Below are 27055 nucleotides of genomic sequence, written 5' to 3' on the forward strand. Positions count from 1 at the left end.
TCTTCTGGAAAGATTAATCTAAAATTCAAAATATAACAATCATAGATGGTCATGCTCTAGTCTTTGACCATTACTGCTTAATGTTTCCCTTGTTGGTGTATTGTATCATAAGCAAAAATAGTTGATTTAAGAATAGTAAAAAAAAGTAAAGGCTAGAAATTCTTTTATGGATGATATACAACTAATGAAGAAGCCAGTTGAAGAATCTTAGATGAAGGTACAGATCAAAAAGGGTGCAAAAAGAAATAATTGCATGAATGTAAATACAGCAAGGAAGATGATTTTGATGTAAATCAATAAGAAGGATGAATTTAAGAGAAAAATATAGAATACAAAGTCCAATTCAAATGGACATATGGAAGTTATAAAGTTTGAATTTCACATTTTCTGGCTGCGCAGTTAGTGTGCATGGACAAATGTAAAAGGTATTTCAGAATGCTGAAGGTATTGCATATTTATGGTACTTTCTGTAAAGCAATGGAAAACTGGTCAGTCTGCTGGTGAAACAATGATGCTGAAAGGTTGCTTATTGATATAGCAGTAAAACACAAATCTTGTATCACCTACATATATTTAAATGTCCCTCTTTTTAAACTAGGTAAACCCAATCACCTGTCCTCTTAGCACACAACTTCACAAGCTGTACACTGTTATCATTCTCATCAGTGGATACTCCATGCCTCCCAATTATGCCCTTAGCTACCACACTTTCCACTTTCACTTTCAGATCATCCACCAGTGCTCAATCCCTTGCATCAGAATTACTGACATGCTCACTTATCTCCTCTGAAAACACTCACCCCTTATGCATCCTTTTCTCATTTCCAGATGTACAGGCAATAATGATCATTCTCCTTTCAGAATCAACTTTCATTATTACCTGCATCAATCTGGGGCTTACTTTGTTACAACGTCTTAAATATTCACACATCTTTAGCACAGTGCTACCCCATCCACAGCTCTCACCCTCACACTAATGTCTGGTTTTATCCCAAAGGCATTCCTCCATCCTGCCTAACTTTGTTTCACTTAGAGCTAAAACATCCAGGTTCCTCTCCCAAATATATTATCTATCTGTTACTTCTTTTCTTCGTGATTACATCCACCCACACACATTCAGACCCCAGCCTGAGCCTTCAAGGAGGATGAGCACTGTTCACTTGGTTCCTACTTCTATTCTGACTTTTAGAAATTAAAGTACAAAGAGAAAGGATTTCCTCCATCCTGCTCCCACCCCTTTAAGTTACCCTTTGTAAGACACCAGAAGTAATTAGGAAGTATCCTTGTACCCCCATCCTCAGAGATAGGTGTTGTATATATATTGGGAACAGCTCCTCCTCAACTAAGAGACTTCAGTTTTGTATTCATTTTCCTTGTATGTCAAAGGCCATGCGTATAGGAAGACAACATCTATTATTAGCCTTTCTGAGGAAGTGACCCATAGAGAAGATTAACATGGAGAGCTTAAGCTCTCTTACAATAAATCTATTAATGACACATTACTTTAGGTGGCAAGAGTTGATCTGGTGTATTCTGATGTTTCCACTGTCATGTACCAGAGATGACTCTTATGGTAATGACTTTGCTTTTATTGGCTTTTTGATGAAAAGTTACCCTAACCTTCTTCCTTCTTGTTGATATGCTCTCATGAATTGTGAGACAAATCAATCCAGGAGAGGAATGTAGGTTTTGAAGCATGGGACAGTCTCCAGCAAATATTTTTCCTGTTTGTGTTTCCAGCCCTCCTGCTCCTGTCATTTTGATATCTGTTTTGAGAATTATGAGGCGTGTTAGTTCCATCTGTCAGGGGACAGTGATGCTATCACTGTAGGGTGAGAAGCAGTTACCTCATCATTAAGTTGGGTAGTTAAGAAGATACTAATCCTTAGAGGTTCAAGGTAAATGTCATGGCTCATGGGACTGTCTGTCTCAAGAGAGTAAGCATTTTTCATACTTAAGAATGCATATTTTATTTTTACAGTAGTGTTGTAAGATGCTTTAAAGGTAATGTAAGCTGATTTTCTGTCTTTTCATGTACTTGATTCTAATGCAAACAATTCTCCTGTGATTAGTTGAGTATGATCATAATTTTTTCCTTCAAAAAAGGGGCTTCACATCAAGAATCTCCAGCGTCAGATACAGAGATACCACGGGGCCGTCCATTCCATCGATCCATCTCAGTCACAGTGGGTTCTTCAGGACAAGATTGGAGCTCTGCTGCAGCATCTGCATCAGCTTCCCAGCATGAGCATGATCAGAAAGCCACAGTTGTCCTCAGGAAACGTAACAACAGTAGTGGGGAAAATGCAGGTAATTAAACAATTTAGTATTAAGGCCTTGCTCTTAAAAGACATTGTAAAGTTTATGAGGTAACTAAGGTACACAAATGCATTGATAAGTCAGAGATGTAATTCACTTCACCATAAAGCCTTTGAGGTGGACAGACATCAAAGCATTGTTCACATTGATAGATATTTTCCCTGGTAGAATGGTTCTGATTCATATGAGCTGGATACAATATCCAGAAGACTTTTTCTTGCTGCACAGCACACTAGTTCATGAAATCATCATGAGCACCTCATAGCATTATCACGTTACTGTAGGTTTCTTCATTGTTAGAACCATTAGAAGCTTATACTCACTCTTGTGGCTTTAGGATTTTGACCTTTTCTTGTTAACTTCAGTCAGATACAGTTTTTTTTTCATTTTAGCTATACCATTTTCTTCACATATACAATTCACATCATGCTGGTTACTTTACTTTATCAGCTATTGTCCTCCATTGACAGTATCATATCTCCCTTTTATATCACCACTCCTCTCTCTCAACCTACTCTCAGAACTGCATCAGTTTTATAGGAGATTCATTTTTCCTTACAGTACAGGGACCTCTTGATATATACATGTTTGATTTACACCATCTTTGAAATTATGCACAAGGTCCGTTTACACCTTTTCTTGAATTTACATGGGCCTATGTTTGGAATAATAAGGTCATCATTGGTCTAGCAATGCAGTGGTATAGCATTGCCTGCGCTGTATGAGAAGCACACGTACGCACAGTATGGGCATGCAGTTTCCTGCCTTGCAGTCCTCAGTCAATGGATATAGTCTATAGCTATGGAGTGCCTAAGTATTTTGCTATGCAGTATACTGTATATTGCAGGTATTTTACCCCTTGCATCATGCCACCATAGTGTATGTTAAGTTCTCTTGGTACCAGTGATGCTAAGAAGCATATGGTTATAACCAATGAGATTAAGATGAATGTGCTCAAATGTTATGAGAGAAGTGAACGAACAGCTGATATTAAGTATGCCCTAGGACTTAGTGAATCTACTTTATGGACTATCCATGATAGTGCAGAGTAGATCAAGGAGAATGCCAAGAGTGGAACATTAATCAGTGCATCTTAGACCTCATATGAATGTTGAGCACATGGATCAAACAACAAATTCATGAATATGTTCTTGACAACATGCTTGTGAGACAAGCAGAGGCCCAGAGTATATGTTATGATGTGGCAGTGGAAGAGGGAGCAGCAAAAACATTTCAAGCAAGTTCTGGTTGTTTCATGAATTTTAAGAAATATTGCAAATAACCACATCAAGATGAGTGGTGTCTGGTGATGTTATTGCTGCAAGATGACTGGTGAGGCGGCTTCTGCTGATGTCATTGCTGCTGAAAATTTCCTGGGAACCCTCATGACCATTGTTGAAGGAGGCAGTTATTCTCTTAAGTAGATTTTTAACATGGACTAGACTGGATTATTTTGGTAGAGAATAACTGTAAGATCATACATTTCCTGTGAAAAGAAGACTGCACCAGGATTCAAATCTGCCAAGGATTGCCTCACACTGCTATGGGGGGCAGTGCTGAAGATGATTGCAAGCTTAAACCATCAAAGATCTACCATTCAGAAATCCTAGAGCTCTTAAGGGATGCATCAAGCAATTTTTGCCCATCTATTATTATTTTGATCAGAAAAGGTGGACAACCAGCAAAGCTTCCTATGATTATTTGCTGCAAAGCTCCATGTAGAGCTGAAGGAGTGTTCTGTGAAGGAGAATATGATTTAAGATTCTCTTTCCTATGAATGATGCCCATGGCCATCCACCCTCAATACAGGACCTTATTGAGAACACCAGAGCAGTCTTTCTTCTCCCCAAGACTACATTTCTAATCCAGGCAATGGGCCATAGGGTGATATTTACTTTAAAGGCTTACTATTCATGGAGAACATTTGTAAAGCTTGTGAAGGCTTCAGAGAATGACCAGGTGACTACAAAGCAGTTCTAGAAGTCCTTTGTTAGGGGTGCCATCATGATCACTGGTTTTGGATTGGAAGGAAATTATTTTGTTTTATTTTCTATTCTTGATCGCCATCTTCCGTGTCAGCGAGGTAGCGCAAGGAAACAGACAAGGAATGGCCCAACCCACCCACATACACATGCATATACATAAATGCCCATACACACATATATACATACATATACATTTCAACATATACATAAATATACATATATACACATGTACATATTCATACTTGCTCCCTTCATCCATTCCTGTCGCTACCCCACCACACATGAAATAGCACATGCACACACACACACACACACACACACACCACCACCACCAGCAAGGTAGTCCCAGGAGAAGGCAAAAAAGGCCCATTCCTTCACACTCAGTATTTATGTGAACAGAGTGTAGCTGAAGCCTTGCCCTCATTTATTCATGGATTCCAGGATTTTGATATCAACACCGACATACCAAGAGTGCATTCATAAATTTAGGAAATTATGAAAATAGTTGGCTTTAATGAGGTTGAGGAGGATGATGTGGTGGAGTTATCAGAATCACTTCAGGAAGAGCTCTTAAATGTAGATCTACAGTTGAAGAAGGAATGCTGGGAGCGGGTAGCAGAAGAAGGGAAGGCTGAGCAAGTGCCTTTTTGCACTGGCAAGAAGTTAGCTGAAATATTCTATTACATTGACTTACTCTAGCTATATTTAACAAGGTTGATCCAAACAATGAATGCAGTTAAAAGGTGGCCCAAAATGTCATGATTTAAATCAGGTACTGTAAAGACATCCACCATGAAAGATGATGAAGGCTGAAGAGACAGCACTATATTTCTTTTTGAAGAAAAGGGCTTTTAAGGAAGACCAGCCATCAGCATCTAGTGACATAATAGCTGAACCCACTAGACTGTCACAACCACATTTGCCAACTTTGTCACATGACCCAGATGACCTTCTTCCCCAGAAACTCCTCCACTCACCTCCCTCTCCATTAGCACCTGCAAGCAATCATAATCAGCAGTAAATGTAAAGGTTGGAATTAAGTTTGTTTTTTTTTGCTTTTGAATTTTAAATTTCACTGTACAATATGTGGATGATTGTATTTTATATTTTCTGGTACATTTGTATTGTTTTTTTTTTTATGAGAATATTATTCATTGGCCTTATTTCTGTTTATGCTCCATTCATGGACAAAAGCCCACATCAAGGCTGGACTTAAATTGAAATATTAGGAGGTTAATGAAAGGGAAAAGAAGAGATGATGAAAAGTATTTACAAATTTTGGAGGAATTTAAAAAAACCTGTATTTTGAAAGTCCCTGGTCAAAGTTATTAGGGAAGACATGAGAGGGTAGAGGGCTCTAAAGCTTTGAGGTGTAGGGAAAAAGTTATCAAAGTGGTCCACCTTTGAATTGCTAAAGGCCACAGAGTAATCATGTGATGCAGCAGGTAGCCAAGTAGTGTGTGGTTTAGGTGATGATGGGGCAAACAAGTAGCTAGCTCATGGAAGCAGAAACCACTGTAATATTTATAAAAAAGGAACATAAGCCAACATTGTTGTATAGGGTGAGTGGGTTAAGTTTTGAGGCTAGCCTGGGAGAGTTGATAAGTTAAACCGCTTTTGATTCAGTTGTGTCAAGTAAGGATGTTGAGGAAGAACCACCCTAGATTTGAAAGTAGTGCTCCATGCAAGGACAGATCATTCCTTTGTATGAATGGAGCAGTTGCTCAGAGGAAAGGAAATTTCTACATCTGAATAAGATCCAGTTTTTAGAGGCAGAATTAGCAATTTATGTAATTTGAGGCTTTCAACTTTGTGGATGTTAAAGTAATAACAAGATGTCCATTGAGTCAAGAGTTGGAATTGATAAGCAGAACCCTTAATCACCACTATTTACATTTTTTGATTAAAATGATTGTTTTACTCAGCCATTTTCAAGAAAGTAGTTGTCACATAGATCAAGAAATGTGTGTATTGCTGCCCCTTTTCTGTTATAGATCCATGTTTCGCGGATGTGCATGATGTGTATTATATCACATCTTCCAACGAACCTTCCTTTATTTGATTTTTCCATCAATCCCTCTCCCAGATACATTTTGCCAGGTAAGCTTTCAGTGCTTAAAAACTGAACAGTTTGCCTGCCTTCCAGAACTTCCTAATATTTCACCATTCATGTCTTAATTGGTTCCAGTCTGACAGTAAGCTGAGAGTGCTTGTTCATTCATGCTTAGCTCAGATATAATTTTGAATTTTGAATTACTAAGTTGGTTCATTTCATTTTATTATATTACCACCTTTAAAAAAGTTAAGGACTAATTTTTATTGCTTATTATGTCAAGGTGTCTACCTTCTATTTGATGTGCACTCCTTCCCTGTAAGTGCCACCCGTATATCTTTCTTTTCTCTTTCTCCAACAAATTTGCTATTTCATCACACCACTCACTACCCCTTTCTCACCTGCCTACCTTCCTCTTTCTACCTGACACTCTTCTCTTGCACATGCTAGACTGCTTTTTTTTTTTTAGATCAGTCCTTCACATGTTTCCCTTGCTTTGTTTACTCTCCTATTTTGCCGTTCTACACCCAGGCTCTCCTGAGATTTTTTCACACATGTCTCTTTTACAAGCTCATTTAATTTCATTACCCTTTTCTCATTCATTCTTTTTCTCTTTTCTGAAAACCCCAACAAATCTTTGCCCTTGTTTCTACCAGAAAAGGGTCAGACATCCCACCAGCTGCTCATCTCAACACATTCACAACCAAGAGTTCCCTTTTTCTTGTTAATCAATTAATATGCTTTACAATAATGCCCATGTCTGATATATGTGGTGAATAATTTCGTGAACATGTCATTGTCCATATATTTGAATGTAATTCACATATTTGCCAGCAAACACATAACCTTTTTCACAGTTCTCCTTATTTGAAGCTCTTGCAATAAATTGGGCACATTGTCCACCATTAGATGTCTTTCACTTGCAGATATCTGTAATTCTTTACCACCTAGTAATAATCACGCTGAGTCCCTCATTTACTTAGTCTCATCCTCATCACGTTACACTTACTTGGACTGAATATCATCACCCATTTATCTCACCAGCTTTGGAGATTGTCCAGGTTCCCCTCTCGGCTGATGTAATCATCATCCTTCTTTATTTCCCTTCTTAGATTTCTTTGAGAGAGCGAGCTCTGTTTTTGACCAAAACAAAGGCTGGGTGAACTGTATGAATCAGTGGTCTTAGAAAGTATTTAATTCTGTACCACAGTGGAGTTTAGTAAAGAAGCTTAATAGTATGAATATTATCTAGCAGAAAATAAGCTGCAGGAAATTGTGTTTGAGAAGGACTTGGGAGTTGTCATCATCTTAAATCTGTTGCTAGAGTCCCACATTAGGAGAACAGCAAGGGAGATAAAACTGTTTGTTGTCATACATTAGAATAGCATACAGATACATTGATAATGAAATATTCAGCTGCCTGTTCACATCCTACTTTAGGCCAAAACTAGAATATGTTTCTCTTTGGTCATTGCTTGTAAAGAAGCATAAAGAACTAAGAGAAGGGATCTGAAGAAGGACAACGAAGACATTACCAGAATTAAGAAAGCTGATTTCCAGGGAAAGATTAACAATAGAATATATTACTGAAAATGTTTCATCTCAACAGCTAGCAATTGCTTTGCTGGCAGCTGTGGATGGGAGTTAGTTGTCATGCATCCGACATCTTCCTTGCTGTGTCTATAGAGGACAAACAGACAGGAGCACCTTTTTTACAGTATAGATCAGAGGAGAAAAGTGAGCCATAAAGATTAATGAGAAATTATTTGAAGGAATGCCACAGCCAGTATTTACTGCCAGTGAAACGCATTTATAATTTTTGGATGACATTAGATTTTTGAATTCAGAATTTATTATTTTGAAATGTGATATGAAATTTAAAGGAAAGAGAGTCAGGAAAGAGAGAATAATAGTTTAGTTCAGCATTTTTAAGGTATTTTTAAATAATTGGGTACTGGAATGATATGAACATGAGATTTTAATGTGGAGATCATAATTGAAACATACAAAATAAGGCAATAGGAAAACATGTGTAGGGAAAGCAAAGATGAATATGAAGAACAGAGTGTCAGTGTCAGGGTTTAGCAGATGAAGAAATCAACTGAAATATGTGAGTTATTTTAATCACAGTATCAGGTGTGTGTAGGTCACCATATTTTGTGATAGGAAAAGGTTTTGGAAATTTGCTCTTATAGTTCTTATTGTCACCTTTATTTCCTCTTATTTGACAAGATATGATTGGATTACAATATGTTTATCTTTGTGTCCTCTGCAAATTCACTTATTCATTTTTCATCTCTTGCAGTTGACAGTGGTGGTAGCTCCTTACTAGTCCATCCCTCTGCAGCCTTAGAGCGCTTGGCTGCATGTATTGAACGGGGAGGTGGACCAACTGGAGATCCTGGTGGGAGAGCGCGACAAGTCATCATCAGACCAATCATGGCCTTTATATTCCAGAATCATGATTTAGAAACTCTTGCATTTGCAATGAGGCATTCAACTCGAAAAGCAGCTGCAAGGGTGTATGCAATGCAGGTGAGATTAACAAAATTAGAATAATAGTAATGTGATTTTGAGTTGATTTACTGTTTCAGAAAAAAATTGTATATGAACTTGATAATATTAACATCTCTTCCCTTTTAAAAAATGAAATACAAGAAGGGAAGGGTTTCCAGCACCCCACTCCCACACCCTTTATTTGCCTTCTATGACATGTGGGGAATATGTGTATGAAAAGAGAAAGTTGAGAGTAAATGTCAATAAGAGCAAAGTTATTAGGTTCAGCAGGGTTGAGGGACAAGTTAGTTGGGATGTAAGTTTAAATGGAGAAAAATTGGAGGAAGTAAAGTATTTTAGATATCTGGGAGTGGACTTTTCAGCAGATGGAACCATGGAAGTGGAAGTAAGTCATAGGGTGGGGGAAAAGGTGAAGGTTTTGGGAGCAATGAAGAATGTGTGGAAAGAGAGAACGTTATCTCAGAGAGCAAAAATGGGTATGTTTGAAGGTTGCAAGGCATGGGCTATAGATAGGGTTGTATGGAGGAGGGTGGATGCGTTGGAAATGAAGTGTTTGAGGACATGTGGTGTGAGGTGTTTTGATTGAGTAAGTAATGAAAGGGTAAGAGAGATGAGTGGAAATAAAAAAGAGTGTGATTTAGGGAGCAGAAGAGGATGTGTTGAAATGGTTTGGACATATGGTGAGAATGAGTGAGGAAAGATTGATAAAGAGGATATCTCACTAGAATCAGCCACCAGAGCTGTATCATTGGCAAACAACAACTGACTCACTTCCCAGGCCCTCTCATCCCCAAGAGACTACATACTCACCCTTTTCTCCAAAACTCTTGCACTTACCTCCCTAACCACCCCATCCATAAACAAATTAAACAACCATGGGGACACCACACACCCCTGCCACAGACTGACTTTCACTGGGAACCAATCACTCTCCTCTCTTTCTACTCGTACACATGCCTTACATCCTTGGTAAAAACTCTTCACTGCTCCTTGCGGCTTACTTCACACACCATATACTCATAAGACCTTCCGCATGGCATCTCTATCAATCCTATCATATGCTCTCTCCAGATCCATAAAATGCTACACATAAATCCATCTGTTTTTCTAAGTGTTTCTCACACATTCTCCTAAGCAAACACCTGATCCACACATCCTCTACCACTTCTGAAACCACACTGCTTCTCCTCAATCTGACACTGCACATACTTCCACCCTCTCAATCAATACCCTCCCATACAATTTCCCAGGAGTGCTCAACAAACTAATGCCTCTGTAGTTTGAACACTCACCTTTACCCCCTTTGCCTTTGTACGTGTAGGCACTATGCATGCATTCTGCCAATCCTCAGGCACTTCACCCTGATCCATACATACATTGAATATCCTTACCAACCAATCAACTTGAGTATTGCAGGAGGTTAGGGGCCATCATTGGGGTTATGAAAGAAATATCTCCTGTCTGCATATCACAAAAGGCAAGTAAGAAGGGCAGGAGCAGAAGGCTGGAAATCTTCCCTTCCTCTATTGCTCTCCAGAAGTAGGAACAGAGGAAAGAACCAAATGAGAGTCTTTATCCTCTTAAGCTCAGTCATCTGTTCTGGATGCTTCTTCACTCATGTGGGAAATAGTGAATATTTATGAAAAAGAAAGATATTTAGTGGTAGGATAGAAAGAGTTCTACCTCCATATTTCCTGTTTGTCTTAGAAGGCTACCAATAGGGGTAGGAACAAAGGCTGGAAAGCCCAGCTCTTCTTGTATTTCAGCTCCTAAAAGATGGAAAGGAAGGAGCCAAGCAAGGAGTTCCTATCCTCCATGAAGGCTTAGACTTGGATGTCTGAATATGTGTCAATGTAATCAAAATTAGAAGAAAGGAGAGATGGGTAGTATGCTTGGAGAAGGAACATGGATATTCTGGCTCTGAGTGAAACAAAGCTTGAGGGTCAAGAAGAAGAATGGTTTGAAAATGTGTTAGGGGTAAAGTCAGGGCATGGTGTGAGGGCACAGGTCAAGGGAGCAGTATCATTACTGCTAAAGCAGGAGTTATGGGATTAGTGATAGAACATATTCAGGAAAGGATGGTAATTGGATATTATTAGATAACTTACTAAGTGATAGGTGGGCAAAAGAGAGACTCTTGGATGTGAATATGCTGAGGAGGGCAGCTGGTGGGACATCTGATCATTACATGTTAGAAGTGAGAGAGATGTATAGAATTTTTGGAAATAAGAAAACGTATGGGTGAGAAGAGGATGGTGAAAGTAAATGAACTTGGAAAAGAGAGATTTTTTATTTCTTTTATTATACTTTGTCGCTGTCTCCCGCATTAGTTAGGTAGCACAAGGAAACAGACGAAAGAATGGCCCAACCCACCCACACACACATGTATATACATACATGCCCACACACACACACACACACACACACACACACACACACACACACACAATGCACGTGCGCACGTGCGAGGTAGCGCTAGGAAAAGACAACAAAGGCCATGTTCGTTCACACTCAGTCTCTAGCTGTCATGTGTAATGCACCGAAACCACAGCTCCCTTTCCACATCCAGGCTCCACAAAACTTTCCATGGTTTACCTCTGATGCTTCACATGCCCTGGTTCAATTCATTGATAGCATGTCGACCCCAGTACACCACATTGTTCCAATTCACTCCATTCCTTGCACACCTTTCACCCTCCTGCATGTTCAAGCCCCAATTGCTCAAAATCTTTTTCACTCCATCCTTTCACCTCCAATTTGGTCTCCCACTTCTCCTTGTTCCCTCCACCTCTGACACATATATCCTCTTGGTCAATCCTTCCTTACTCATTCTCTCCATGTGACCAGACCATTTCAGTACACCCTCTTCTGCTCTCTCAACCACACTCTTTTGACTACCACACATCTCTCTTACCCTTTCATTACTTACTTGATCAAACCACCTCACACCATATATTGTCCTCAAACATTTCATTTCCAACACATCCACCCTCCTCGGCACAACTCTATCTATAACCCATGCCTCGCAACCATACAACATTGTTGGAACCACTATTCCTTCAAACATACCTATTTTTGCTTTCCAAGATAACGTTCTCACCTTCCACACGTTCTTCAACACTTCCAGAACCTTCGCCCCCTCCCCCACCTTGTGAATCACTTCTGCTTCTATGGTTCCATCTGCTGTTGAATCCACTCCCAGATATCTAAAACACTTCAGTTCCTCCAGTTTTTCTCCATTCAAACTTACCTCCCAGTTGACTTGTCCCTCAACCCCACTGTACCTAATAACCTTGCTCTTATTCACATTTACTTTCAGCTTTCTTCTTTCATACACTTTACCAAACTCAGTCACCAGCTTCTGCAGTTTCTCACCCGAATCAGCTACCAGCGCTGTATCATCAGCGAACAACAACTGACTCACTTCCCAAGCCCTTTCATCCACGACAGACTGCATACTTGCCCCTCTTTCCAAAACTCTTGCATTCACCTCCCTAACCTGCCACAAAGGGACATTCACTGGGAACCAATCACTTTCCTCTCTTCCTACTCGTACACATGCCTTATATCCTCGATAAAATGTTTCACTGCTTCTAGCAACTTGCGTCCCACACCATATACTCTTAATACCTTTCACAGAGCATCTTTATCAACTCTATCATATACCCTCTCCAGATCCATAAATGCTACTTACAAATCCATTTGTTTTTCCCAGTATTTCTCACATAAGCTCTTCAAAGCAAACACCTGATCCACACATCCTCTACCACTTCTGAAACTACACTGCTCTTCCCCAGTCTGATGCTCTGTACATGCCTTCACCCTCTCAATCAATACCCTCCCATATAATTTCCCAGGAATACTCAACAAACTTATACCTCTGTAATTTGAACACTCACCTTTATCCCCTTTGCCTTTGTAGAAAGCACTATACATGCATCCCGCCAATCCTTAGGTACTTCACCATGAGCCATACATACATTGAATATCCTCACCAACCAGTCAGCAACACAGTCACCCCCTTTTTCAAAAGAGGCTTATGTGAAGAATTATGAGAGATTGAGTGTGGAATGGCTAAAAGTGAGAGTAAATGGATTTAGGGGAGTAGGTAAGGAATGGGAGGTATTTCAGGAAGCAGTGCTGGCTTATGCAAGAGACATGTGGTATGCAGAAGATGGGACATTGGCAAGTGAGAAAGGGTAGTGATAAATGGGATGACAAAGTAGTTTTTAGACAAAAAGAGAAAAGAAAGGTGTATGGGCAAAGGAATGCAAGTGATTAGATGTACATAAGAAAGCAGCTGGAGGTCAAGAGGAAACTGCAAAGGTTGAAAAAGAGAGCTCATGAAAATTGTTGTGAATGAGAATTAGTAAGCTTTAGAGAGAGTAAGTTGTTTCAGGAGTGGAATAGTACACATCAAACAAGAAAATAAATGGAAGCATTGGTGAAGGGGGCATATGGGGAAATGGTAACAGTTAGTGAGGAGATGGAGTGAGTATTTTGAAATTTTGATGAATGTGTTTGTTGATAGGATAGCAGTTGAAGGGTGTTTGAATCAGGTAGGTTTGCAAAGTGAGACAGTCATGGAAAGCAGTTTGTTAAAGAGAAAGGAGTTGGTTAAAGCCTTTTGTAAGATGAAATGTGGTTCTTTCCTATCTTACTAATACCTGCTAGGTATGCTATTACTCTAGCCTAATGTAAAGGTTTCTTCCCAGACTTTAATTTTGTATTTATGATAAGTGAAGGCATTAAAACATCATATTGTTGAGACACTAAGATGGGTAGAAGTGTAAGATAGTGTTGGCTTTGGCTAAGAATGAATGTGACAGTACTTAAAGCACATTAGATTTAGGTTGCTTTTGGATCTACGCAGACAGGCATTATAAATTAGTTTCAATTATGCCCTATGGAAGTTATATGAAAACGTATGCTTGCAACAAGAAATTTTAACAAAGCATTGTGTGGAAAAATTTTATTTCAATTTGTTATGGGCTCTAGCTTCCTGTAGGTTTTGCAGTTCATCAAGGTACTTTGGTTTAGTATGTGGTTTCGGCATAGTTAGAATTTGACAAGTTTTGTACTGATATCTTAATTTATGTTTACATGTTGTAGTGGAAGGCATTGGCACGCACCTGGGAAAAGTAATAAAGTCATGCTTGCGAATTCAGTCTTGGAGCTTTTACTGTTCTTCCTATCCTTTCAATAGATTTAGAAGGGGTGCAGACAAGAGTAGGCAAAGCAGAACTTGGTCTTTTGCCTAACAATTGTGTAAGACCTAAGAGTCTTAACATTTCATTTATTATAACATGGATATAGGTACCATAGAGTCTCCAGCGTATACTGTTACCTGTGTCCGAGTTCCATTTGCCTAATGGAGAAACATACTGAGGAATGAAGTTGCTAATATCAGTCGATCTGATCACATTGAACTCACCTGTAAAGTACAATGATCAAGGGGGGCCAGCCCGAAATTGGGCCTTGAAAATGTTGAGTCAACTTTATCTGGAAGCAAATGTATGTTGAGATAGTGTCAGCAAGTGTTTAGTCCTTATGGTAGGCCGGAGGTGATTGCGAATGATGTTGAGAAATGTGTGTTGTTGTTATAGTAATAGTAGTAAGTGTTGAATAAAGCGTGTGAAACAGAAGGGGTTTGATGTTTGGCCATGAGAGATATGCATGTATTGCCTTAAGAGATATTGATCGGAGTTGAGGGTAGTAGACTTAGATATATAAAACTGGAAATCTTTGCATTATAGTGAGACATGAAGTTGCTTTGTATTCAGCACATTGAAGATTGCTGTATAATTATTTGTATCTGTGATGTTTTTAGTCAGTTCACTTTCATTTGGTTTGAAATTAAGTGTACACTAGTTTACTGAAGGGCTTGTGTCTTGTGAAAAAAATGGAGAAAAGTAAAGAAATTTATTTTATTTTTCACTTGAGTGCAAATTTAAGAAGACTGGTGCCTCTTCTCAAATTAGTTAAGTTTATGATAAGCATTTTTATCTACACAGAAAAAAAGTGCAAGGCATTTGAAACACATTAGCACTCATCTTTTCTTGAACCATCTAAGAAGATTGTAACACAGTCACTAATACAGTGTTGGCTTTAGGCAAAGGCAAATGAGACAGTGACTTCAGGCCCTTAGCTTTACAGGGCTCTGTGCTTTGTATACTATCAGCCAGCCAGAAGTTAAAACATCTAAAGTTTCCCAATTATGCCCTATGAATTCATCTGAAAACGTATTGCCTTCCAAACTGAAGAAATTTGAACAAAGATATTTTTGTGGTTGGTAAGTAGTTACTTTCAATTTGATTATTGGGCTCTAGCTTCCTCTAGGTACTTTGTGTTACTTTGGATGACATATTAGAATTTGACAAAGTTATTGTTACCATAGCCAATCTTCCTGTAATTATCTTTACATTCCTTGTCAGTGCAAGGCCATTGGCCACCCTGCACCTGAGCTGAAGAATATATACACAACTTTCAATCTTCACACATTCATCTATGCCTCCTTTACCTGTTCTTCCACCTTATCCTTTACAAAATAGGGACTTCTAAGAAAGGTGCAGACAAGAGTAGGCAAGAACATCTTTGGCTCTTTCTACACTACATACCAAAATTTGCTCAAGACCCTCAAGAGTCTTCAACCATTTCCTTTATCTCAGCTAACAATTTGGATGAAGCTGCCATACTATCCTTACCACTATTACCTGTTACCCTGTGTCCCAGAGTTCCCATTTAGCCTCATAGACCATACATACTTGTACAGACTGCTACAAGAACAGCCCTCTCTGAACCATTGTAAACATCACCTGTCATCAAAAGACTACATTAACCCTCACCTTTGTATTTGTTTGAAAAAGTCTCTATAGCACCTATCTTTTTTCTAGTCCCACTGTTTTCTCATGTATGCATTTTCTCTGCCTTTAACTGCAGTTGATTAAAGAATTGTCAGTTAGTATGACTTTTATGATTATTATTACAAACTGGTCCCTCCTGTTTTATATGTGACCATGTTCTTTCCGTTACTTACAAAATAAATCCTGCCAACAAAAGAAATGAGATTGGAAGAATGAAAACCTTATCTTCTTGCCCGGCAATCTTACGAACAGTCCTCATTTGCTTTTCCTTAACATTCTTTCTTTCTGCCTTTCACTTTCCTTCCTTTCAAGCTGCCTCCTCCTTCCCTGAACTGAAGAATGTGTAACTGGATGCAACAGTGCAAAAAGTTAGGAAATGAAAGAGTGTGATGATCTCTTATTAATTGGAGGTTTCTGAGCAAGCATATCATACAGGCAGGAGTATTTATTCCCAAGAGAAGTAACGAGTTCAGTTGATTCCGATTAGGCATGTGGATCCCAATACTTCCTCACAAGATTTGCTTTCATCCTTCAAAACCCTATTTTTATCCAGCAAAGATCATAACTGAATTTTATTAAATTTCAGTTCAATTAAACTGTCCTCTAAGTTTTAGATGTGAACTTTTACTTTTGTGAGTTATCACTTCTCACCTCTGAGTGTGTTTGATAATATAATCCTTTCGTTTCAGTTTTAATTTTTGTTTTCTTAAAGAAATTATGTAAGGCCAACTTGTATAGCCTGTTCTATTATATATTTATGATGCTTGCATATTTCTAACACCATTTGAGTCTGCAGGCCCTGAACTGGTTACTGCGGAGTGTGACTCAACCAACCTGTCTTCATGACCTGTTGTGGTGCTTTGTTGCTGCCCTCACTCCTACAAGTCCTTCCATACCACCCTCACTTGATGACCATAATCCTCAAGATCAGCCACATCTGAAGGACAAGTCTCATGACTTGGTGAGATATGCTGCACATCAGCTGAACAACATCTGATGTCAAAGATCAAGTATTTCACCCTCTTACTCTCTTCCAAGAATGGGGTGTTTGTATCCTTGATTTTAGTACAACAGGAAAAGTGGTGATCATTCACAAGTGTTTCATGCAGTCATTCAACTTTATAGCGTAATTTTAGAAATCATGATGTTTACTTCTCCATGTGTTACTGTATTAATTATTATACTATTTGACAGGAAGGTGATATGGTGGTTTTAGAACATCCTCTGAGTGATGTAACTCTTGCGGGTGATGCAGTCCACCCACTACCCCAGACATTCCATCAGCTACTACAGACAATTGCTGATCTCATGATGCTTCTTCCTCCAGGCTCACCTTTACAGATGATGGCTGTTAGGTACAGTAAAAACTTTGTCCTCACTGAAAACCATATTGATTTGCTATACTTTTGCTTCTTATATTCATTCATTTGGCATTTCTTGTATGTGAAAATTTTTGAACCAATCTAACTATATCTCTGATGCCTGTTCCCTCTGGGAACTCCCATCGAGAGGGTGGCCATGGTGAAAGAGTCCCCACATATCCCTGTCCTTACATGCCTCCCTTGCATACACTATTCTACACATTCTGTCAGTCTGTTTATATCTCTGATGCTCATTCTCTTTGGGAACCCTGAAGGACATGGCAAAAGAGTTTTCATAACCGTTGAACCCCATTGCCACTTCTTAGACTTTAGTGCCTCACCCTTAACAGGCCACTGGCAGAGGGCAATTCTAGCACAGTGTTTTCAAAGGCTCCTTTCAACCACTACTACCTAATGTGCCTACCTAGTGTTCCAGCTGTCTTCTACATAATACTCCCAGCTAATGTTCCTACCTACATAATGCTCCCTGCTAATGTTCCTACCTAATACTTGTACCTATTGTTTGTACTTAACGTTCCACTCTAATGTTCCTACATATTACTCCAATCTATTGCTCCTACCATTTTGCCAAAAGGCACGGCTAGTGCATAGGACTCACTGCAAGAAAATCTACGGTTAGGAAGAATTAGGTGTGTGAATTAATTGTTGTCAAGTGTTATGTGTGACAAGGAGAGATTGTATGTTTGTGGACAGAATGCCAGCAGTCTGCATGTGGGTGAGATGGAAAGAAAAGAAACAGCTACTTGGGTTAGGGGAGTGCAACTTGACAACCACTGAAGTGTTGGCTCGCTACACAGCAATAACTAACACTTCCAATACCCAGACAGGTCGTACTGTTGATATACTTTCCTGGTTGATGGCTCATTTAGACAATACCAAGTGGGAAGAGTAATTATAGGAATGAAGTACTTAGTACTTTTAATGATATGTAATCCTCCAAAGAATTTTAACAGTCCAGAACAACTATACAATGACAGCAACAAAGGAACAGTTAGGATGGAATATGGAGCAGAACATGCATTTTTCAGAGAGTGAGGTATTGATAATGGGGAATTTCAGTTATAAGGAGATAGACTGGCAGGATTTGGATTCTCATGATAACAGAATCATGGAGATACAAGTTCCTGCAGTGTGTACAAGAAAGTTTTCTATACCAGTATATCAGAGAATGCAATAGGATGAGAGGAACTGATTCATCCTCATTACTAGATCTTATCTTCACACAGACTAGCATGGATTTTGAAAATGTCTTATATGATAGAGCATTTGGAAAGAGTGCTCATGTGATGCTAAAGTTTGATTATGTGGGAAATTAAGAAGTTAAAAAAACATAGATGAGACAGGACTTTATGAGGATATATAATTATGGAAACTACACAGAACTGAACTATCTTTGTGGTAACATAGATTGGGAAATGGAGTTCAGTAGCCACTTACTGTGAATGGTTGAGAAAGAGGGAAGAATGGTTTAATCAGTGATGTACAGAAGCAAGAGCATTTTGAGATGTGCAGTGACGGAGGTTTCCCCAGTTTTCAGTTACCAGAAGGGTCTGAATTATATTAAAGTATAACCAGTCATAGATTAATAGTACCCTTTCAACATCCTCAAACTATGCAACCCGCCAACCAGAATTCCAGTCCACCTCCTCCCAGAGCCAACTTTGCCTGTCGTTAGTTTTTGTTCACCACTGCTAAACAGAAAGACCACCTTAAGCACATTACATCAACTCTGACCACATACCTATTCTGATAACTGCACTACTCTACAATTACAGCTAACACACACAGCCAACAAAAAGACATATGCAAACTACAGGAAAGCAAATTGTCCAGCATTTCCACAGCACATTAAATTCATCACTACTGATGATTTCTAATCCCCATATTGTACCTTTTCACTCTTTAGTATTGTCAGCCAAGTAAGGAAAGAGAACATACCTTAAGGGCATGAAATAGATATAATCCAAATTTCTCCTCACAAGTTTTAGACTTCATGGAACAAAGGTACTAGATCAAACAAAACAAATTACCATCACCAGAAATCACAGAACAAATCCAAACCCCAAATAATGCTATCACTCAGAAGAGCAGACTGGCTTTTTTTTCCTTATTCAGTGGACCAAAAAAATCCACAGCAATCAGTTCTGGCACAAACTCAAGAAGATCCACACTTGCACCAACCCAGTCCCAAACTTGAAAAACTTCTCAAAGAATCCAATAACATCATTTTCCCACACAACTATGCTGATGTAGCATTACTCAAAAATAAGCCATAGACCAACCACACCCCTAAACAGAAAAGTCATGAAAAACCTCAAAATTCATCCAGAAATGTTTACTCACCCTTCACACCCAGTAGCAAATGCAGTGCAGTTAAAACCTTAAAGAACTCTCCTGCATCAAGCTCTGACAGCTAATCAAACTTCCACATAAAACATTTTGGCACAGTTGCAATCCAAGCATTTACTGGCATTTTAGATCACTTGTGGTTTCACAAAATTCTCAACATCATGACAGTTGCCTGAGTCCTTATCCTGGTCTGTGATGTCTATCTTGTTTTGAGTTGTGTTATTATAGAAAGGAGGTAGAAAGGAATTGGGTACAAGTTTAGTTTCTTGCATGAGATCTATTCATATTATATGTTCTGTGTATGTTATGCTTTAACATATGTATACTCTTTGTATATTGTCTTATTATTCATTACTCAATGATAACAATATATTTGTCACTGATCTTGCACTTTGGTATTGAAGGTTTCAGAGCTAATATTATATTGTTCACTAATGTTTATGTTATGCCGCTGGCAAATCAACAGAGTACAACTCCTCAGTTAGTTCATATTTTTTGTATTATTATCTTTATTCTTATTCAAGTAAGTAATGAAAGGGTAAGAGAGATCTGTGAAAATAGAAAGAGTATGGTTGAGAGAGAAGAGGGAATGTTGAAATGGTTTGGATGTATGGAGAGAATGAGTGAGGAATGATTGACATAGAGGATCTATGTGTCACAGGTGAAGGGAACAAGGAGAAGTGGGAGACCAAATTGGAGGTGGAAGGATGGAGTGAAAAATATTTTGAGCAATCAGGGTCTGAACATGCAGGAAGGTTAGAGGCATGCAAGGAATGGAGTGAATTAGAACAATGTGGTATACCAGGGTCGACGTGCTGTCAGTGGACTGAACCAAGGCATGTGAAGCATCTGAGGTAAACCTTGGAAAGATCTGTGGGTCCTGGATGTGGATAGGGAGCTGTGTTTTCAGTGCATTACACAGTACAGCTAGAGACTGAGTGTGAATGAATGTGAGCTTATTTTGTCTGTTTTCTTGGTGCTGTCTCGCTGAAGTGGGGGAGTAGCAGTGCTGTTTCCTGTGTGGCAGGGTAGCAACAGGAATGGATGAAGGCAAGCACGTATGAATATGTACATGTGTATATATGTATATGTCTGTGTATGTATATGTATATGCATGTATACGTTGATATGTATATGTATGTATATGTGTGTGGTTTCGATGCATTACACATGACAGCTAGAGACTGAGTGTGAACGAATGTGGCCTTTTTGTCTTTTCCTAGCACTACCTCGCGTGCATGCAGGGGGATAGGGGTGCCATTTCATGTGTGGCAGGGTGGCGGGGAGAATGAATGAAGGCAGCAAGTATGAATATGTACATGTGTATATGTTTATATGTCTTTGTATGTATATGTATGAATATGTTGAAATGTATAGGTATGTATATATGCTTGTGTGGGCGTTTATGTATATACATGTGTATGTGGGTGGGTTAGGCCATTTTTTCGTCTGTTTCCTAGCTGTCATGTAATATGCACCGAATCCACAGCTCCCTTTCCACATCCAGGCCCCACAGAACTTTCCATGGTTTACCCCAGACACTTCACATGCCCTGGTTCAATCCATTGACAGCACGTCGACCCCGGTACACCACATCATTCCAATTCACTCTATTCCTTGCACGCCTTTCACCCTCCTGCATGTTCAGGCCCCAATCACTCAAAATGTTTTTCACTCCATCTTTCCACCTCCAATTTGGTCTCCCTCTTCTCCTCGTTCCCTCCACCTCCGACACATATATCCTCTTTGTCAATCTTTCCTCACTCATTCTCTCCATGTGACCAAACCATTTCAAAACACCCTCTTCTGCTCTCTCAACCACACTCTTTTTAATACCACACATATCTCTTGCCCTGTTATTACTTACTCGATCAAACCACCTCACACCACATGTTGTCCTCAAACATCTCATTTCCAGCACATCCACCCTCCTCCGCACAACTCTATCCTTAGCCCACCTCTCTCAACCATATAACATTGTTGGAACCACTATTCCTTCAAACATACCCATTTTTGCTTTCTGAGATGATGTTCTCGACTTCCACACATTCTTCAACGTTCCCAGAAGTTTCGCCCCCTATGATTCACTTCCACTTCCATGGTTCCATCCACTGCCAGATCCACTCCCAGATATCTAAAACACTTCACTTCCTCCAGTTTTTCTCCATTCAAACTTACCTCCCAATTGACTTGACCCTCAACCCTACTGTACCTAATAACCTTGCTCTTATTCACATTTCCTCTCAGCTTTCTTCTTTCACACACTTTACCAAACTCAGTCACCAGCTTCTGCAGTTTATCACATGAATCAGCCGCCAGCGGTGTATCATCAGCGAACAACAACTGACTCACTTCCCAGGCTCTCTCATCCACAACAGACTTCATACTTGCCCCTCTTTCCAAAACTCTTGCATTCACCTCCCTAACAACCCCATCCATAAACAAATTAAACAACCATGGAGACATCACACACCCCTGCCGCAAACCTACATTCACTGAGAACCAATTACTTTCCTCTCTTCCTACTCGTACACATGCCTTACATCCTCGATAAAAACTTTTCACTGCTTCTAACAACTTGCCTCCCACACCATATATTCTTAATACCTTCCACAGAGCATCTCTATCAACTCTATCATATGCCTTCTCCAGATCCATAAATGCTACATACAAATCCATTTGCTTTTCTAAGTATTTCTCACATACATTCTTCAAAGCAAACACCTGATCCACTCATCCTCTACCACTTCTGAAACCACACTGCTCTTCCCCAATCTGATGCTCTGTACATTCCTTCACCCTCTCAATCAGTACCCTCCCATATAATTCTTGTATATTTTCTAGAACCCATGATATGAGGAAATTAGAGGCTTTCTTTGCTTTTTTAACCCTTAAACTAAGACATGCCTCGTATGAGTCCTTCTGTGCAACTGCGACATGCCTCATGTGAGAACAGATTACTGTGCCATGTTTTTTCCCCCAAGTTTACTATTCAGCCCCAAGATGCTTGCTTCAACTCTCCACCTTGGCTAAACAAAGGTGGATAGAATATTTGTGTTTTTCATATTTCATTCTTCTGTATGTATATCTTTTATTTTATAAGGATACAGTAGAGTATGATATTTTCAAGTGTTTATTTTTTTGTGTTGTTTGCAGATGACACACCATAGTGGCTGAACAGTTAGATGAATCACTTTTCTTTTGTCAGTTTGTGCATGCATATCTTTAATCTTATGAAAATATAACATGTAATTACGTAAGTTTTTATTTTTTCTTGTTTCTGTACATGCCACAGTAGGCAGTTTTCTGATTGCTGTGGTCTAAGGGTTTACGAACCACCCTTTGGATAAGATTAGCAAGAGGGGGGTTTTGGAATTTAAGAAACAACTTTGTTTGACTTCATTTGTGGGTTTATGGGTATATTGCTGTTAGAGGGGGATTCCAGGACAAAGGTAAGTCAGCATGAAGGATGAATGATTCTTTTGTTTTTTTCCTTTGGTTCTTCTCATGGATAATCATAGGGCTTTGTCCACATGTGAGAAATGTAGGTTTTAAAGGATGAAAAGACATTTCTTTACTGTATGCAAAGCCCTTTGAGCAGCTATTTGTTCTCACAACTCCATTGGCCTCTGTCCTTTCCAAAAGACCACTTGTTGATTCTTGACAGTAATAGGCTCAAAGCATAGATGATAGTGGTTATTGAATAATGATAATAGCCAAGGAAGGTAAGTATTCAAGTCCTGTAACCAAGTAATTGCCAGCCCCATGTGATTTATGATAGTAGATACACCACATTTTAGATCAATTATTATAATATCTATCCACTGAGCAGTTCTCTCTTAGATGATCATGAGGCTCTACCGAAAGCAAAAAATTGAATTTTCATCTTTCAAAATCTACATTTTTGCTCCTTTGATCTCTGCCTCTGTATCTGTCATGTCTATAGCATTGAGTAATTCTCTTATGTTAGTTCCTTCATTTGCAATCCTCTGTTATTTTTGTGGACTATGGTTTTCTTCCAGTCAAAAGATAATCACTCTGTTTCTTTGCAATTTGGTTTAGCAAGTTTTTTGGTAAGTACTATTAAAATCCATCTTTTTGCTTCTTTCCAATCAACATTTTTACACACAGTTTTAAAACTCAGAACCTTATTAAACCTGCCATCATACTTTCCATAAGGCTTGAACTGTTTCATCCATCCTTTTTAAATCCCTTTTTCTCCCATTTCTATTTATCTATCTATATGTATCTTTGTTGTCTTTTCCTAGTGCTACCTCGCGCACATGCAGGGGGAGGGGGTTGGTATTTCATTATGTGGTGGGGTGGCGATGGGAATGAATAAGGGCAGACAGTATGAATTATGTACTTGTGTGACGTGTATGTATTTACATGTGTATGTGGGTGGGTTGGACCATTCTTTCGTCTGTTTCCTTGCACTACCTCACTAATGCGGGAGACAGTGACAGAGTATAATGAAATGATAAATATAATATATGCATCTTGATGCTTGCTCCCTTCTGGAGCTCCCTCAAGGTAATAGCCTCCATAACTAGTGAACTCCACTGCTGCTTCTGAGCATATAGTGCCTCACCCTAAACAGGCCACTAGCAAAGGGCAAATCTTGTGCAGTGTTTGCAGAGGCTCCTACCTAATATTCCTACCGAGTATGTTTACCTAATGCTCCTACCTAAATGTTTCTACCTATTACTTCTACTATATTGCTTCTGCCATTTTGCAAAAAGGCAGGACCAGTATATAGTGCTCACTGCAGGAAAATGTAGAGTTACGAAGAATGAGCTGTGTGTGTTGTGTTGTCGGGTTACATGTGACAGAGAGAGATTGATGTGTGTGGACAGAATGCCAGTAGTCCACATGTGGGTGAGGCAGAAAGAAAAGACAGCTACCTTGGTCAGAGGAGTGCAGCTTGACAATCACTAAGTGCTGGCTCACTACAGAGCTGTCACTAACCTTCCTAATACCCAGGCAGATAGTACTGGTAATGTACCTCCTTGGTCATTGGCTGCCTACCAACTACTACCTGCTCCCATTTCAAAACCCTCAAAATTCTTTTATGTGAAAAAAATTCATGCCATGGTTTTGTCAAAATTGTTTGAATATATGATAGAATGTTATATGTTAATTTTATTTTTACACAGATGCTGGGGTCTGCGTTTCACTCCAGCTGATCATGATTTCCTTCATCAGAGTCATGTATTTTCCAACATTTCCAAGATCCTGTCTCGGTCTGAAGAAGTGTTAGGTGCTGGAGAGGAAGGTGTTACTTCAATGTATGAAAGCCATGGACCGGTCAGTTTTCAGAAGATATCCAGTTCACCTTTATATTTGCCATGTGCACGTTTTCCTGCTGTTAAAGCTTATGTTTTTGGAGAATGTAATGATCATATTTTTTTGTTGGGTCTGCCACTTTAATCCTTTCCTTGTAATTTTCCTCAATCAAGGCAATCCTGGAAAGTTAATCTAGTCCAAAATTGAGGCAGTCCGCATTCTTGAAACAATTCGAATTCCACATGCACTTTAAGTTCTGATGACTTGCCATAGATGGCAACCCAAATAAAAGATGAGTCACTGGAGCTGCCTGAAGCCTCATTAACCTGCTAGTTACCATGGTTGGTGGAAATGTGGCTTTTCATAGGTCTTTGTATGTCTGTTGTGCCCACTGCTTTGCCAACACCACTCATAATTGGGATTGCCTAATCTGGTAAATAATGTTTTTCCTAAACTAGAAATGCTTAACTCCAAATTTATAAGACAAAATAATGGTTTTGAGAGTTTCTCGTGCACTGAATAAATGTAGATGAAAGAAGTTAAAGTTTATTGAATATTTAGGGAGGGCCAAAAAAAGATGCAAAATTTATTACATATTTAGGGTAAGCCAATCCAGTAAATACTATGTTTTTCCTAAACTACAAATGGTCGTCTTAATTCTTTAAAGGAAAAAAAAAGTTTTTTATTTTCTTTGAACCCCTTTTCAGAAGTAGAAAAAATTAACCTTTTTGCACGTTATGGAGGCCAAAAGATCAGTTGTGTGCTGAAAGGGTAGAGAGTCAAAAGTTTAACATCTTTAGTTGAGAGATTAGATGGAGTATTGCATGGAGATTAGGTAACACCCACTTTATATATATTGTTGATGTATATTGATATAGCAGTAAGTTTTTTATGCTTGTGCAGTGAGAATTATCCAAGTGATAAAGCAATAGAGAGAAAGAATATGTATATAAGGACATCAATTTGTAATTGTCTGTGTCATTTCTTGTTTGTACATATAAAGAGAGAGTTTCACAGATATGGGGCTCCATCTCTTTACCATATTTCTCTCATCTGCAGTCTGTTCCAAACATTTGAGAGATCTTCTATGGGATTTTTCAAAGATCAGGGTTAGGATCTTCTAACACTCGATATTTTAGGTGAAGGAACATTGGCCTTCCTCATCTTTTGCCAATCACTTAGCCATGGTGAGGCCTGCCCTTAGCCAATCAGGGACCGTTGCAGAAAAACTTACTTGGTATCAGCTGCTAGCAGCTCAGAATTCTACTATATTCAGTACTGTCAAGAGGCCTGCTGCTATCAGACTACCCTTTTCCATCTGGTGGATTAGTATCCTTTATGCTGCTTTTTTCATGTATGTTATTAAGCGTATTAATTCTTTTGCCAGACTTGCTCATCAAGAGCTGTTTAGAAAAGGGACCTCATATAGATCTACAGCCTACACTTTTGCACCAACAATTTAATTTCACTTGCTTAATTTCATGTTATGGCACCTGGTCTTTTATCTTGTACATCTTTTGAATATTAGGTCACTGTCCATATCATTGATCTGTCTTAAGAACTTAAAGGTTATGATCAGGTCACCCCTTACTCTTTTCTCTTCCAAGGTAAGCAGATTTAAAGCCTCTGGCCTTTCACTGTAACTCATCTCTTAATTCTGGTACCAATTTTGTTATCTTCCTCTGGGCTTTTTCTTGTAGCTCTTTGCGCTTCTTGGGAAGCGTATTCTGCTTTTGGCCTTACATAGGATATGAGCAACTTAATTAATGTTTCGTATCCATATACTTGAAAGCTCTCCTGACTTTTGCCAGAGGACAGTTAAGGATGATGTCTACTCCCAGGTCCTTCTCTTACACAGAATCCTGAAGCTATTTCCTGCTAGATGATAATCATAAATAGGTATTCTTTCACAATATTCCATCCCAATTACTTTACATTTTCTTACTTGAATTTCATCAACCATGTACAGACCAACTTTGGAGTCTCTTTAGGTCCTCTTGTAAGTTGATGCAGTCCTCCTCTCTTTTCATTTACCTCATGACTTTTGCATCATCTCCAAGCATATTTGGGTAAGAGTCCAGCCTCAAGGCAAATCTTTTACTTAGGTCAGAAAGAGAAATAGTCCCAAAACAGAGCCATGTGGCACTTTGCTGATTACCTTGACCATTTAGAGAAAGCTCCTCTGACATGTCGTTAGTTCACATCCTCTGAGATAATCTTGTATCCATTGAAAGATTTTTCCCCTTATTCCTGCCTGGTGATACAGGTTCTTAGTCAGCTTCCCATGTGGTAGTTTAAAAT

General features: G+C 39.0%; 1 protein-coding gene across 3 annotated transcripts in view; it reads left to right on the forward strand.

Moving 5' to 3' along the window:
- Positions 1-27055, forward strand: part of hiw (MYC binding protein highwire) — a 443394-nt gene that overhangs the window by 319575 nt on the left and 96764 nt on the right. For all 3 annotated transcript variants that reach the window (XM_071673952.1, XM_071673951.1, XM_071673953.1), the window contains exons 57-61: positions 2107-2310; positions 8663-8892; positions 16534-16698; positions 16932-17092; positions 24625-24775. In XM_071673952.1, the coding sequence (XP_071530053.1) occupies positions 2107-2310; positions 8663-8892; positions 16534-16698; positions 16932-17092; positions 24625-24775 (911 nt within the window). The remainder of the gene's footprint in view (positions 1-2106; positions 2311-8662; positions 8893-16533; positions 16699-16931; positions 17093-24624; positions 24776-27055) is intronic.

Source organism: Panulirus ornatus, chromosome 19, assembly GCF_036320965.1.
Source record: "Panulirus ornatus isolate Po-2019 chromosome 19, ASM3632096v1, whole genome shotgun sequence".
Lineage (NCBI taxonomy): Eukaryota > Metazoa > Arthropoda > Malacostraca > Decapoda > Palinuridae > Panulirus > Panulirus ornatus.